At 35.2% G+C, this 16,730-nt stretch overlaps 1 protein-coding gene across 1 annotated transcript; it reads left to right on the top strand.

The window, feature by feature from the left end:
• Nucleotides 1-376: 376 nt before the first annotated feature.
• On the top strand, nt 377-7,372 carry LOC149216143 (uncharacterized). The gene is made up of 5 exons (XM_089389839.1): nt 377-916; nt 1,002-1,049; nt 1,170-1,220; nt 6,758-6,893; nt 7,185-7,372. The coding sequence occupies exons 1-5, from the start codon at nt 377-379 to the stop codon at nt 7,370-7,372; spliced, it is 963 nt and encodes a 320-aa protein (XP_089245965.1).
• The last annotated feature ends 9,358 nt before the right edge of the window (nt 7,373-16,730 follow it).

Here is a 16,730-nt window from a genome sequence, read left to right as displayed (position 1 = left end):
TAATCTGAGGTACTATTTTAGCGAGAAAAAATGACAATAAGTCCAATGCAAGATGTCGACAAATCTGTAGAGATGGTCGTGAATAGCTAAGATGGTCGTGATCGCAAATAAGATCAAGCTAAGATTTAATTTTCAGATATTAAATAGTTGCAGTGAATAGCATATCAGTGTCTACATTTCGGGACTTACTCATACGAACTCCAAGTTTATGGTGGATTCTGAGTTGAGGAGTACTGACAACTGTTTCTTGGCCTCTATGTCGAGTAAAATCATGGATCGCAGGTTGCAGAGACCGTTAATCCCTCCTACACTTGCAGATCCGATACCTAATGACACTGCTCCGTTCCAATATTTCAAAAGTGAAAACGAGGAGAGCATGAGCAATGAAATCTCGGTGTCTGGGTGGACAATGTATTTGGATCAGTCTATAGATAGCTCGAGCGATAGAAACGCAACCAACCAGTTTGATATTCACCAACCGCAGAAGAAAAATTCTCAGTATTCAGAGGCTGCTGAGAGATACCCAAATTATGATTATGAGGCGTCATTCGTTACAGGCGGTGAGAAGGATTCTTCCATGGCTTCGGATGCCTCCACAGGCCCCCCAAAGCCACCGTCACCTGTGCAGGATATTGATTTCGAGGAAGGCTGGCCTCCTAGATCAGATTTCTCAGTTGCTAGAGGAAAGCGAAGTGTTCATGATAAATGTGACGATTTGGAATGCACAACGAATAAATTTAGAAAAGTGAAAAAATATGATGATATACATGAGGAATTGGAATCCACCGCATCTTGTTCATCTGTCGATATGAAGCTCGGGAGGAATCATTTCAGAAAACTGAAGAAAGACCAGGATGAGCATGAACTTAGTCTATTGCTTGAAGACACGGCTAACACTTCTGTCCACATCCCAGAGGTATGCTCGAGAATCGATACGTATTGCATATAGAGGACATTAATACGTGCTTCGAAGTTATCTGATCCAGTTTACCTGATGGCAGATGCCACTCCTGATAAACTTCGATATTATGCCTATGTTACACCGTATGGTAATTAGTTTGTAATTTGATTCATCTTCTCTGGATGATCAGAAGATCGGTATGCTTAGTGCATTCTTCTAAGCACATCACTTGATATTTTTTGGCTTTTATGGTGTTTTTTGCTGTCAGGTTATGGTGTTTAAAGTTGACAACATGATCTCTCTAGAAAGAGGATTTCAGGTAATGCAATTGACTGCACTTATACTGAAGTTAAAATTGATGGAGATGATTTAAATGAATTCTGATTTAGTTTGGCTTATGCGCTAAGGTCATTACCAAAATTTATAGGTTGGATATTTGAATCTCTCATCCTGTAAAGAGAAAAGATTCTCTTAAACTTGGATGTAGAATGTATAGAATCTTTTAGATTATAAACGACATGAATAAAAATAATATTTTCATTATAAATTGAAGTATGAAAAAAAATTTAATGAATTATGATTTGTTTGGGCTTATACGCTAAGCTCATAACCACAAATTATATGTTGGATATTTTAATCTCTCATCAGGCGAAGAGAAAAGCTTCTCTTAAAATGGATCTACAATCTAGAGGATCTCTTGGACTATAAACCACCTGAATATAAATAATATTTTCATTATAAATTGGAGCAGTATAAAAACTCAACAAAGAAAATGGAGCGTAAACATTGTTTTATTTATAAAATTACGTTAAACAGTTGTGCAATATACATTTAAGAAAAATATAATATCTCAATCACAAATCAATTTAAGAACTAATTAGTTGGATAATATGTCTTGCCAACTAAATCTAACCAACTCAATGTGACAAGATGAACTCTACTTAATAGTGACCAATATTCTCAACAATCCACAAACATAGTCAACCTAAGACAAGTTCGAGCTACATATTCCAATACTCCCTCTTAATAACAAATTGCATTAATCTCCATCAATTGAATATGTTCTCATATGAAACACATGATTCTCTATGAGTGGAAGAACCTCCTCATTAGGAAAGTCTACCTATGGCATTTACACATCAGAACTTTATCATGGAAACACTTTCAAAATGTTGACACCCATATAAAGGAACAACCTTCCACTAGAATGTGTGGATAATTAGTACTTTTGTTCAGTGGCCTAGTAGGATGCCCCTTCATGTGTATGCTTCATTCAACCATCCCTTAATAACATATCTTCATAGTTGTAACATTAACTCACATACAAGATCATTAGCCATCATCATTGGCTTTCCTTCACTCACTTATAACCACACTTGATCATTAAATTTATGGGATTTTGTGGATAACCGTCAACCATTATGCCTCAAGTGGTTTCTACTTAATACAACTAATACATTATATCAAGTTGTTTTGTCTTACTACAAGCCTTCCTCTACAAAGTGGTTTTTAGATCACCGTGACCTTCTCAACATAACAAATTTATGGGGTGTACATCATCTGAATCAACTACATACAATTACAAACTCCATTCATGGAGATATGAGGTACATAGTCAAATATTTTCTAGGATCAGTACATCAAGTCAAACATGACATCATAGACTTGCTTAAAAAATATTGTGACTCCCAGGACAATATGGTCTTCAGTCTATTATTATTCCACAATACTCACAAACTTTATCTTGTTTATCCTCCATCATTAATTCACATTGGTTGCTACCCCAAGGGTTCCACCTACATTATGAACTACTGAATCTAGGACACATGCATGTCCTTATTTTTCTTTTTGAAATCTCCTCATTGCTATTTGCACATGTTTTTTGTTTTGGTCTTCACTTGGATTAATTGTCTTCGCATTGGATATGGCAATGAGCTTTCTTCTGCTTCATGTACATGTAGAAAACTTTTTCATCCTTTTCCTACTTGAAGAAAGATTGATCATTGAATTCCATATAAATAAAAATCCATCTAAATTGATACATGGGTGTAATATATGGTACTTTTCAGTTCTTTAAAAATCCTTTTCACTTACATAGTTCACCAACATGTTAAACTATCTCTTAATCATAACTTGGTTCCAACCTGCCAACATTCTAATATTACTTTGTCACATGCCCCCCCCCACCTTGCTAACTTGATGACTCAACTTCTTAGATTCTACATCAAGCTAGCATACATGTACCTACCAAGTTGTTCATTCCACAACTTGATGCCACATCTTGTCTATGCTTAACAAGGATAAACATTAATTGATTACATGTGCTACCACACTAATGCAAGTAGGCTTAAGCCAATAGGGATTACAAAACATGTGGAGAAATCCACATTCCAATAGCTAGAATGTTATAGCTTCTACCAAACCTTTTTGGGTTTCAAGTAAAATTGATCATGTACAACCTATGCCATATATCTTCAATTACAACATTTCAACTCTAGTACAATAAATACCAAAAGTAATTTAAAACAACAAAAATGTTACCTTTCTAGCAATCATCTACCCAAAATATAAACCAATTTACATCATGTGACCATGCATCATTTCTACTTTACTTTTTCATCTCAGATATTCCTTCTTTTTCCTTCAACGAATTTACAAAATGTCACAAACCTAAAAAAACCCTAACATAATTTGATAATAATAAATCTCAAGTCCTTTATGAGTGTACCTATACTTAAAGATGACTCCTTTCCTATAAGCATACTATAAAATAGTTTAATATGTACTGAGGAAAAAGTTGTCAAAAGTGAAATTTGCATATTTAAAGTCCAACATGGATTTCTTCCCTTGCTCGATGTTTTTGAACACATATTTAAATTTTTCTCCATCTTAACTCTCTAATATATGCTATACGTATGAAAACATGAAGGAATGAAAGAATTTGTTTCCATCACCATGTGTGCATCCAATTTCCCATATAACTCATCCAATACCTCAACGTCTTCCTTTAAGATAGGATTGTGTGGCCTTCCTTTAAGATAGTATTGTGTGTTTCATACTTGGTTATTATGGTAGAAAGAGACTCCATGTTTCATACTTGGTTGTTATGGTAGAAAGAGACTCCATGTTATTGGGAAATGGGATTTGGGAAATGGGATTTCAAGGGCTTCCTCTACTTAAATGTAATTTTGTTGTTGTATAATGTCAAAATCTAAGTAGCATGTCTAGTGTACATCAACTACACCAAAACTTGTGTTGCCAGTACTTGACCCTTAACCACACATTTACTTCCATTCAATATATGGAAATCCAATCATACACCTCACCATTATTCCAAATGGCCCTTGTCTCCTTCCAATCTCTATCAATAATGACATGCCTTCTCCATTCTCTTAAGCCTAACACCACCCTCACATTCTTGGTGTAGGTCGCTTTATTTCCTTTATTATGTGAATTCCCACTACACTAGAATACTTACTCTAGGAAGCAGGTTTTCATGATTCTAAAAAAGGTACTAGCTATAGATGGCTTGGATTTTCTTTGTTTCACCTCTTTTTATCATAGCCTTCAATAGATCCACACCATAATTATATCATCATGAACCATAATTGGAAAGTACAATGAATGGTATCCACGTATCTCTTCACAAGAAGGAAAATTTCATGGAGGTTGACATTACAAGTTTCGAGCCACTATTTCTAGCAACTTGTACTCTTACCCTAGAAAGACTAAACATTTCCGCCATGCCCATGGATATGGCCAAACAATTATAGTTTTCCACTACTCAAATGGCTTGAGCATGGGATGTGTCATGAACAAATTCAATATGGGCTCCACCAAAATTCTTCATGTTGCTCTCAAACTCAAAACAATGATTGAAATGAAAATGAAGATAAGATTTGATTTGAAGTGAAGAGCCACTATAGGACAAGATGCTAAAGGTGAGTAGGTGTGGATCTAATTGTAAAAGTAGAAAGTAGACATTATTGTATAAGTAAAATTGTGCTAAGAACTATATTAAACAATATAATGGAAAACATATAAATAATACATCATTTGGTTCGAGATAGATGAGTCACTTGATGACAAAATCATGTGGTTGAGTGAATGGCTCAACCACACACTAATATAGGAAGCTAATTAGTTGGAGAATATCTTTCAAACCAATTAGATCTAACCACATCCTAAATACTACGCTTCTTATAGAGATGACCTCTACCTACTAATAATCTCTACATGACACAAACATAATCACAAATAAGACAAGTAGGATTTTCATATCTGAATATTATGTTTTTAACCTCTTCTTAAAAAATTGTTTATATAAAGAAACGATGACGAGGAGATAAATAATTAAGTAGTATTGAGAAAATTATTATTGTGGCGAAAAAATTAGTTTATTTAAAGATAGTAATTGCATTGACAATAGTGAGATGCTTTAAAGTTACTATGGAATAGATGTTTGATTTACTTCAATTTATTATTTAATTCCATACCATATCATGTATTTAGAAAATTACACAATAAAAAATTTGAACCTTCTTTATAAAATTAATATTTCTGGATCTAAGAAAAGTTTGAACTAGTTTAATTATTTTACATATTATACCCTATATAAATACATCTATATATAGTTACTAATATTTTGTTTGTTTTTGATGATGATGATGATGATGATGGTTAACGTCCACTGAGACCAAATTGGTCTATCGGACCTACAATTTTCTTAATTTTTACTTGTCTGGCTCCTCGTCTTTCTTGGCGAGATTGGTGTTGTAGCTTTCTTTCTTTTCTCTACGGTCTTCCAACTTCCTTTGTCTTGCATCTCCTTCATCTCTTCTGGTTCTTGGGACATTGGTGTCTTAGCTTCGCGATCTATAGTCGGAGAAGTTTGGTTTAGGAGATCTGCTTTGATGTTAAATGAAGGTTTATTTTCCGCGGTATTCAAATCCTCATAACTGTTGATTTGTTGGGGCGGGCTTTCTCCTTGCTTGCTTTGAGAGTTGTTTCCTTCTTCCTTGATTTCTTGCGACTCAGAGTTTTCTCTAGAATATTCTTCTTTGATGACAGTGTAGTGTTCTTTTTGTGCTCCTTCCCACCATGTAGATCTGTGGTGGTTTTTTCTAGCAAAATTTTTCTCAGAGGCTTTTGGGCAATTTTTGGCTAGATGCCCCGTCTCAAAGCACGATCGACATCTGAAGAGGACACTTTCATAATCAAGCTTCTGGTTCCACACATAGTCTTTACTTGTTAGGTTTATTTCAGCTGGGAATCCGACGCTGAAATCCATTTCCACACAGATGCGTGCATAGGTGGTTCTGGCATATTCCTCTGTTTCTGGGCACCTGCAGTAAAATTTCCCAATTGCATTTCCGATGGCTTTTAGCGAGGAGAGATTCCAGAGATGCAAGGGTAGGCTTGGCAATCTCACCCAAACTGGTGCTGAGGTTATCACTGCTGTAGAGGGATCGAATGATGGGTTCCATGGCTTCATGAATAGGCCTGATTTTTCCCAAAACCAAGGGCCGGAATCTAAAATACATTGTCTGCTTTCAGGATTTTCAAAATCTACTATAAAGAAACCTCTAGCACAGGGGTAGATATTAATTTCATCAGAAATGATAGGCTTCCATACCTCCGAGATCCAATTGTGGAGTGCTATCAGCTGCGGCCAAAAACCATTGAACCGGCAAATTAGGGCACTTTCGGAGAACTTCAAAGCTTCATCGAGTGAGTCCTGGACCACTTGGATAGTGGGAGCTGGGGCTTCACTCACGATATGGGCAGGAGATTGCCCTCCAGAGGCGGATGAGCCACTAGTTATTTTTGCGAAGCTCAGGGCCATATTTTACGCAGATCTGCACCAGATCGAAAGCCAAACCGCAGATCGCAGATCTGAAGAGATCTAACACCGCAGTAGAGCTGAGATATCGCAAGGAGCTGCGCAGATCTGAAGAGATAAATCAAAAATACCCAAGCATTCGGAGCTGCCGTGAGGAGATAAATACCCAAGTTTAAATGGTGTGCTCTTTATAAGATAAATCAAAAATACCGCAGATCTGAAGAGATCTAACACCGCCGCAGAGCTGAGATATCACAAGGAGCTGCGCAGATCTGAAGAGATAAATCAAAAATACCCAATCATTCGGAGCTAATACCCGTCATAATTCCAGCCAAGAGCATAAAACGGTCAAAGCTCCCGGCGTTCAATGATGCAGCAGCAGAACTATTTTATGACAGAAAAGTTAGAGATCTCAGCGTTCGATGTAAACCAACGCTCCAGCGGTGGCCTTGAGTGCAGCAGAAAAGTTAGAGATCTCAGCGTTCGATGTAAACCAGCATCAAAAATATATTTCACAAATCTCCAACGATGATGTCGACGTCGATGTTGTACGCAACGCAGATCTGAAGAGATCTAACACCGCCGTAGAGCTGAAATATCGCAAGGAGCGCAGATCTGAAGAGATCTAACACCGCCGCAGAGCTCTAACACCGATGTTATAGTTACTAATATTTTGTTTGTTTGTTTTTTTTACTTTATTTTTAGAATGCGTTAAATTTACAATAAATAAATGATGCCTTCCCTTCAATAGATACAATAAAGATGAATATAGATTAGCGTTATGAAATTTTATTTTAAAAAACATTTATTTTGATACGTATTGATTATATTAACAATAATAAGTATAATGGTGATTGCGTATGATTAATGTTATAATTCATTTTAATTATGTTTTAATCTTTAAAGAAATTTGTTTAAAGATTTTAATCATATATTCTATATTAAAAATATATATTAGCACACTTATAAAATTAAAAGTGATTGATAAAGCAACATCATTTTCTGCATTTTGTAATTAATGGTGTTAATCAATGTATATTGATTTATTTTATTATTTACTTGTTTTGATTGATTGTAAATTTGTGTGGAGATGATTATTAGATTTGTGAATTAAAATAAAACGTAATTATTATTAAAATATTAGTATGATATTTTAGTATGGCTGATTATGTTTGACAACATTATAACATGGTTTGCTTTGGTTTTATTATGGTTGACTATTGTTGTTTATGGTTAAATATTATTTATCATAATTAATTAATATCAATTTTGGTTCACGGTGGTTTGCTTTGGTTTACTATGGGTTTGGTATTGTTTATGTTCATTTACTATAATTAACTACATTTAACCATGATTGACTATAATTAGCTTATGTTGACTATGCATCACATTGGTTGACCATGCTCAATGGCTAGCCGTGGTTGATTAACCATGTTGATTTTTGTTAAACCATGATTTCTTATGGTAGTGTCACATTGCGATTTTCATTATGGTTAACTTATGTGGAATTGCTATTTTCCTCAAATATTATGATACAAAGTGGCATCCATCAAGGGTCATATCACATTGTGGTATTCTTCAAAGGTTATATTGGATTTTAATGTCCATTATGATTATGTCACATTGCAATGTTCATAAAGGGCTATGTCACCTTGTGATATTCCCTAAGGGTTATATTTAAGTGTAACATTCCTCATTTGTCATAATGAATTTCGATATTCATCTTGGTTACCTTATATGGAATTACAATATTCCTTAATGGTTATGGTGCATTGTAATATTCATAAGGGGTTATGTCACATTATAACATTAGAAAAAAATTACATTACATTTCTCATATTTCTTAATAGCTATGTAACATTGTTGCATTGGTTATTGTCATGTCACAATTTTCATGTTCTTTAATGGTTCTCTTTTCCACATTCATCTTGGTGGATTTATGTTGAATTCAAATTTTCTAAAGGGTTATGTCATGTTGTGATGTTCATGAAACAATGTGTTGGATTGTGATGTTCGTGAATCATTATGTAGCATTATGACGATTTACTTGGTTGGGTTATGTCAAATTTGTATGTTTATTCATTATTATGTCGCAATGTGGTGTTCCTCAAGGGTTAGCATATATTGTAGCATTCCTTAATGGTTATTTCATATCACAATGTTTATCATGATTCACTTAAGTTAACCATTGTTATCTTGAGTTGGCCATCACCCATTAAGGTTGAGTTCAATGGACTATGGCTAACCATGTTTATTGTTGTTAGCCATGGTTGATTATGGTTGACTTTAATTGACGACAGTTTCTTAAGGTTGAAACTGGTTGATTTTGGTTGATTATGGTTGATTATGTTTAACTTTGATTCAAAAATATTTCATCACATCTCATAAGTCGATTAAAGGTCTTGATGCAATGTACATTCCCTAAGGGTTATGTTTCAATGTGATGTTCCATAATGGTTTTGTCCAATTATAATGTTCATCTTGGTGGACTTAGATTGAATTGTAATTTTTTTGAAGGATTAAGTTGCATTGTGATGTTTGTGAAATGATTTGTTGGATTGTAATATTTCTTAATGGTTATGTAGAATTATGATGTTCATCTTAGTTGACATATGTTTTATTTATATGTTCCTCAATATTTATGCCACAAGGTCATGTTTCTTAATGTAACACCCCTCCCTTGTGTGTTAGATTATTGTAACCTAAGATGAGAAAAGCTAGCTGTGATATGTAATATGGAAAGCAAATATATTATTAAATAAATTAATAAATAAATCACTTGGAAAATCAAGACACCAAGAGATGAGATTCTTGTCAAATCCCATTGAGGAATGGGATAGGGATAAATCTTTCATGATAAGCTTCTAGATGTGATTCTAGATAAGCTTGGATGGATTGGAGATAGATATCCATCAAGGAAAAAACATAAAATCCTTGTGGGAGATAAAGGCAAGATTTTATGAGGAAAAGCCTCGTGGGAGATAAAGGTGAGTTTTTCCAGAAAAAGGCCTAGGAAAATGGAAAAAAATCCATAAAAGTGGGATGCCGCTAATGGAAACTATATCATGAAAGAGGGTATTAAATACCCATGGCATAGATCAATTGGAGGCAATTGATCCATGCAAAGAACCTTGGCTCGGGGGAAGTCAAAGGTGATTCATGGTTGGGTGGTGGTGCTCCGCTCTCCAAGTGATGTTTTAGTAGGATTCATTTGCCCAAAATTTCTTGTATGGTTCTTCTTTCCTCTCCATTTCAAATTCATTTCGCTTATGGAAAACTTTGCATGATTTTCTATGTTATACATGAGTAGATTACCAGTGTTAGTTGCAATTTGTGAGATGATTTTAGTCACATGCATAGGTGGAAGTAGTCCAAGATGTAGTAAAGGAACATGACATATAAGTGTGCATGAAATAAATGTTCATGTTGTCATTTTTTTTCACTTATGCAAACAAAATGCATGAGGAAGAAGATAAATGTATATTCCGTTATAGTGCTTGACATGAAGTAGCTTAACGTTTAACATTGTCTATGCTTATGAACGGGTGCATCTGCTAAGTCTAGGTGTGCCATATATATATGTCAGTATGATTTTTTTATACTATAGGCAACAATAATGGCAGTGTATATTTATGATAATGATTTCATTAAGAGTTCTCTCTGAGATGGTCATGGTTGGAATAGCTATTCAATTTAATACTAGATGACATCTCTATTTTAAATTGGCATAAGACCATGGTGCACGCAAAACAGTTTAGGCAGTAATGCATCTAATTATGGTTCAAGTCATCCATGCCATGTCTATCATAAGGATTTCTAAGGAAACTAGACTAGCAAGTTATGCATGTGAAACAAAGACTGGGTTAGCTATTTTGCATGTTTCTTAGGAGTTATGACATTAACATATTTGACTACGCCTATAGTACGATAATTATGATTCATGCTAGATGCAAGTTATTGTTAATGATTGCATTGAGAATAATTGTATGGGTTGCGTGCTCCCTTTCTACAATCTGTGATAGATATGATATTAAGTGGTATAAGGAATCTAAAGGACCCATCATGGACTCGGCAAAAACTATAAGAGTATGTAGAATTGTGGATTCCTTACTTGTGTTTTTATGAAGATAAGTATAGTTGTAGAACTAAAAATGAACATGTAATAAAAGAAACATAATACATGTGCTAAGGGGTGAATCTTCACTGGAAATGAAGAAAAAATTTGAACTTATGGATTCTAGTGGTTGTTTTCCCAGGTAGGCTCAGGAGGTACATTACAAATGGTATTGAAGTGCCAAAATTCAACACTGAGGCCTATGGACTAATCCACCTCTATAGTGTTTCATTGAAAGGTTTTAATTATAAAATCCTTACAAGGAAAATAACCCCGATATCCATAGAGACGAAATTGGATCTCGAAACTTAGAATATGTTAATACTGTATTGATTTTCATGAAGGTTGAATCCAAATGTTAATATGGGTTATTAAGGAATTATTATCATATGCATGATAATTTAGTTGGATCAAGCAACTAAATTTAAGGAAGATGGGGTTATATGCATTCAAACACAGTCCAAAATTTGACATCCCATAAACACCTTGTTATCATTTAAAGGAAAGGGTATCGACAATGATATAAATGGGGATATGTGGTTTTAATCTTAAAATATATATATGAGGATCTCTATGGAAAAATATGTTACATCTAGTATTTGAGAAAGTCTGAAATAATGATAATTATTTCGATGACATTACCACATTTCTCATAGAGCCTATGTCCTTATACCACCTATCACATCCAGTGGAGAACTATTCTAATGCGTCTAAATGAAGACAAGCGATGCACCTACATGCATTCATGTATTTTTGGTCTCATTCATATCGTCCATGTATTTCATTGATGGAACCCCTGGTAAGATTCATCGATGAGGATGGAGTGAAGTTTAAAATTGACAAAGCACCCTGGGCAGAACACATGGTACCACCAACACTATCGCTTCAAGAAATTATATATACTATGCAGAAAATCCTTATGCCACTAGATGATGTCCTGCCCATGCGTGTTCCCTTCTTACGAGGTATGGAGGTAGGGTACGCTGAGCTTGGATGTGGAGGAATTTTTAGGGTGCGTGATTCATAACAATAATATTGGACTTTTTGAAAATTTCCCTTTATGCAAATGTCGAAACCGAATTTGTATAAATTGTCAATACTTAGGAATCTTCCAAAATCATTATAAAAGACATCAACATCCTCTCTGTCACGCCCCTACACCTGCGGTGATCTTCCAACCGCTTGTAGCGAGGTGCGGCACCACCGAACGCTTTCTTTTTAACAATACTAACGTTTATCGACTACGCTTAATTCAACATAAACTTACTTAACTTGTGTTCTTATAACCGAATAAAGTTTTATCCTTTATACTTTAACAAAGAACATTCTCAATCATCAACCATGAACAATAAACCGAGAACATCAACAATACACAAGTATAAAGGGAGGGGCAACTCCCGAACAGTCTGCCCAACAATAATATTATAACAACTTCTTCAATAATACATCAGCAAGTATACTTGGCAAAACTCCAAGTCTATACTTAGAACAATTTACAACCAAGGCATAGACAGCCTTTTACAACATTTTATGCACCTTTGCATAAGAAGGAGTGCTCACCCGAGCCACTCGACCTTCCCACCAAATCCTGCATAAAACAGCACACAACTTCCACCTTCACACCTCAAACCGTACTTAAGTCAAAACTACACCTTAGAAGTACTACGCATGAGATATGCGTAGTCTTCTTTACCCTTATGTTGTTTTACCCCTTGTACGAATGAAGATGAGCGAAGATTCCATGATGAAATGAGGTGCATCCACCTCTCATATATACGCTTCATATCTTAGCACATAACTTTGGGCCGACATGTAAAATAATGCCATGAAGCCTTCACGTTATGTTTTATGTGGTCGGTTTTGTATATTTTATGCTCCACGTTTAACATGTATATAAAGCTTCGCATATCCCTTTTACATGGCTTGATTATATTATATTTTATTGTTTTATTATTCCACATATATATAAACCCCATATGTTCATATAATATGTGTGTCCACATAATACTTAGTCGTATTTGGGCCTAAGTCTTTCGTCGCATTTCTGTTCACCGAAACGTCGCATCGTGTGCGCTCACCCGCCGTGCGCCCGTGCCCGCCCGTGTGCCCGCGCGCGCCCGCGCCCGCCCGTGCGCCGCGCCCGCCCGCGCGCCCTCGTGCAGCTCGACTCGCCGGTGGCCCGCACCCGCGCCCGCCGTGCACGTCGTCTTGCCCAGCGCCCAACCGCGCTTAAGCTCGAGGACCTTACACTCTCCCTCTCCGATCATGTTGATCGCTGCATTAGTTGCGGATAGGAATTAACCCAAAAACATGCAGAGGGTATGGATTTATCTAAAAGTGTATGGGCATTAATATTTAGGAGATAAGACCTAACCACCATTGGAATGCAAGCCTTGCAATGTGAGGACAAACGCTTCCAGAAAAAAACTAGGGCAAGGCGGAGGTTTTCTAGTCATGGCAACCAATTGAATTAAGAAAAGGCGGTTGTAAAAGCTCACTTTTTAGAGTTTTTAGAAGCAGCTCGATACTACGGGTTTCTTTAAAGACATTACTGCATTCGAAAAGAACTATATGGCTATTTCCAAAATTTCAACGATTGTTCCCTTCCACGAAACCGCTCTCGCTGAGAACCCATTATCAGTGCTATGTATGCATGCAGTGGAGCAGACGCACCAGTGTGTCCCTCCATAATTTTGCGCTCCCGAGTTTTATATAAACATATATTTTTTTCTGTTGAAAGAGTCGACCGAGATGAGAAAGGGATTCCAGAAGGTAGAGCGAAACCACGACCTAGTGTTGGAAATCGTGTTAGTCATAGTATTGAATTAGTGATGTAGGTTTTGATTGTTGTCTATTTTTTTTTTGCTTGTGTGACACTAGTTTCGAAGTCACGGTCAGCTGGAACTGCTTTCTATTTTGGAGTAGAATTCGACTCTACTTAGAATGAGAAATCGCTCTTGAATCCAACAATGTGGTGAGAATATGATATCCTTGGATTCCCAAATTGGTTAAAATCAGGAACGGTTACAGGGTAGTCCCCAGATTTGATTCATTGCTCAGTAATGACGAAAGTATGGCCTCTGTTGAGAAAATTGCAACTTCAAGTAAGGTAAGATGCTTATCCCGATATTCATCACTGATTGAATGAACTCGTTGTTCTCAAGTGAAAATTTCATGTTACTCCTCTATCCTCCGAGAGAATTTTGTTTGAAGATAGATAAAGATGAGCGTTTGTTAGGATTGGTTTTGTAGTGAAGATGGCAGAGGATATTTAGCATCAAACGTCTTTTTGAGCCACAGGGGACGAGATGACGTTTGCCTATTTCTCCGTCGACAGATGGGAAGAAGAAGAACAAGGGATTTTTGTTGTTGCGACGTCGCCGGAAGTTAGGAGCTTCATGCATTCTATATTTTTTCACAGATTGATTGCAGTGTCAGTACACTGCATGTGAGGTGAGGAGAAGTTGGAAGGTGAGGGCCATGTCCATGCCTATGATGTGCGGTGTTGCTACAGTTGCACCCCTACTTTCAGGCCCCTTGGCCCATCACATCCATACTCATGCCCATGTAAATGATTTCATTCTATTTTATTTGGAAAAAAGGAAAATCATATCCAACGCTAAAATGACAAATCACGCAGCATGTAGTAGTATAAATCATGAATCAAGGATGACGGCCCAAATAAAAATGCAATTAACTCTGCGTAAACCCAACCTAAGAAGGTGGACATATGTCAGTTTGAGGTAAGTATTCACTTGATTTCTTTACATCGACAGCCATGTGATTATCCTCGCTCCGCGCGGGGCATGCAGGTAGTGAATCTGAGGAGTCATGACTTCATTACGCATCCACCCACTCAATTCTCTCTCATGTAAGAAGGAGGAGAAAGTTGAATGGGTTGAATCGAAGACTGTAATCATGTTGACTCAATACAGTTTTCACAACAATGGATGCTCCAGATTGCTAATCAGAAAAAAAGAGATCTATAAGTCTATCCAACCAAAGATGTGGGCTCTCCCTGAAAAGAAAACAATCCACGTATTTCAGTATGTATTCCTTGTTACAGTGCAAATGTTTCATTCTAACTCTAACTGCTTGCTTATTTGCAGTTCACTAAACCACAACTCAACTAGCTATGCTTAAAATAGACGAATGTTCCAAGTCAAGCTTACTTCAACTTAGGATCTATCAATGCATGTTAAAATCAAGCAATGCTAACTAGAGTAAGTCAACCTTTTCTCGATAACTCTGACGCTATGATTTGGGTAATTACAAAACTCTTTATTGTGTGTATTTTTGTTATAGGTGTGCACAAATAATTAAATAACATGCACACATAATTATGCACTAACAATCACTGAGCAGAGTGGATGATGTTGTTGATGCAGTTAAATACTTGTTTTAATATCATGGTTCATGCCTTCTTGTGAATTGCTACATGATTCTATAGTGTCAATTCATGTCAGCAGTAATTTTAACTTTTTGCTCATATCCCCTTATATGACTCAGATTTAAAATGGAAAGTTGGCATATTTATTATAGTTGAGAAATTTATTGCAGCTTCTTCTTTCTTTCTTTTTTTTCCTCTCCTTAAAAAAACAAATGGTCTCCCCTGTTTGAACAATAGAGGAAAAGTCAAATATCTTCATGTCGCCATGGAATATATCATATTAATAATTAAATATACCTTAAGAATTCTCCTTCCTAGTCAGCGAAAGAAAGGAAATGTTGTTGTGGTTGCAAGTGGCAAGGCATGTCAGAGTTACTAGTAAGAACAGAGAAGGTGGTCGCTAGAAATGTTTTGTATTTTACATGTGGTTAGATGAGCACAAACTGAAACACTCCCATAAGCCTTGGGGTATTATAACCCTAGGAATTATTTTTGGATGGTATGGAATTCGTGATATTTACAGCTGCATTTTACTATAAAATTGACATCTTTTGAATAATTTTAATACCACTTCTTAGATGTGTTGTGTTTCCACCCTTTAGAGTGTACCTGGAGTACATATAATTTTCTATGTGCATTCATGGGAATAGTAAATTGAGTTGGTTTTTATTGGCTCTTAGTAAAGGATGTGACCCAATTGCTTAATGTTTGGTACTCAGAAATCTCAAAAAATCATTTTTTTATTTTAGTTATTTTATATTAAAAATTAATATCAATTGATTTGTCTTAAATATAAATTTTAAGACAAAAATAGGTTGAGACAAAAATATTTTAAGACAAAACGTTATATTTAAGACAAAAATAGTTTAAGACAAAAATATTTTAAGACAAAAGTAGTTTGAGACAAAAATATTTTAAGACAAAACTTTATATTTAAGACAAAAATAATTTAAGACGAAAATATTTTGAGACAAAACTTTATATTTAAGACAAAAGTAGTTTGAGACAAAAATTTAAAGACAAAACTTTATATTTAAGACAAAAATAGTTTAAGACAAAATTATTTTAAGACAAACAATTTAAGACAAAATTATTTTAAGACAAAACTTTGTATTTAAAACAAAAAAATTTTGAGACAAAAATATTTTAAGACAAAACTTTATATTTAATACAATGACCACTTTTATATTTAATATTTATAAGAACTACTGTTGGTTTGAAAAAGTATTAAGAATGAATATATAGAGATGAGAATGTGAATATTAAAAAAACTATTAAGAATGAATATATGGAGATGAGAATGTGAATATTAAAACACACTAGAAATAAAGAAGAAAATGATTTAAAAGAAGAAATATGAAGAAAAAATCATTAGGCGTATATTAGTAGGTAACATATTTGTAATGATAATGAAGCTTGAAAAGAAAGAGGTATTCCTGTTGCTTAAGAGATGCATTTCTAACATTTAAGGCCATAAAGAAAA

This window comes from Pinus tabuliformis, chromosome 1_1 (assembly GCF_031772625.1).
Source record: "Pinus tabuliformis cultivar Carrire ecotype Pingquan chromosome 1_1, CPIR1, whole genome shotgun sequence".
Lineage (NCBI taxonomy): Eukaryota > Viridiplantae > Streptophyta > Pinopsida > Pinales > Pinaceae > Pinus > Pinus tabuliformis.
Note: the sequence above shows the minus strand (reverse complement) of the source record. Positions and strands in the feature narration are given on the sequence as shown.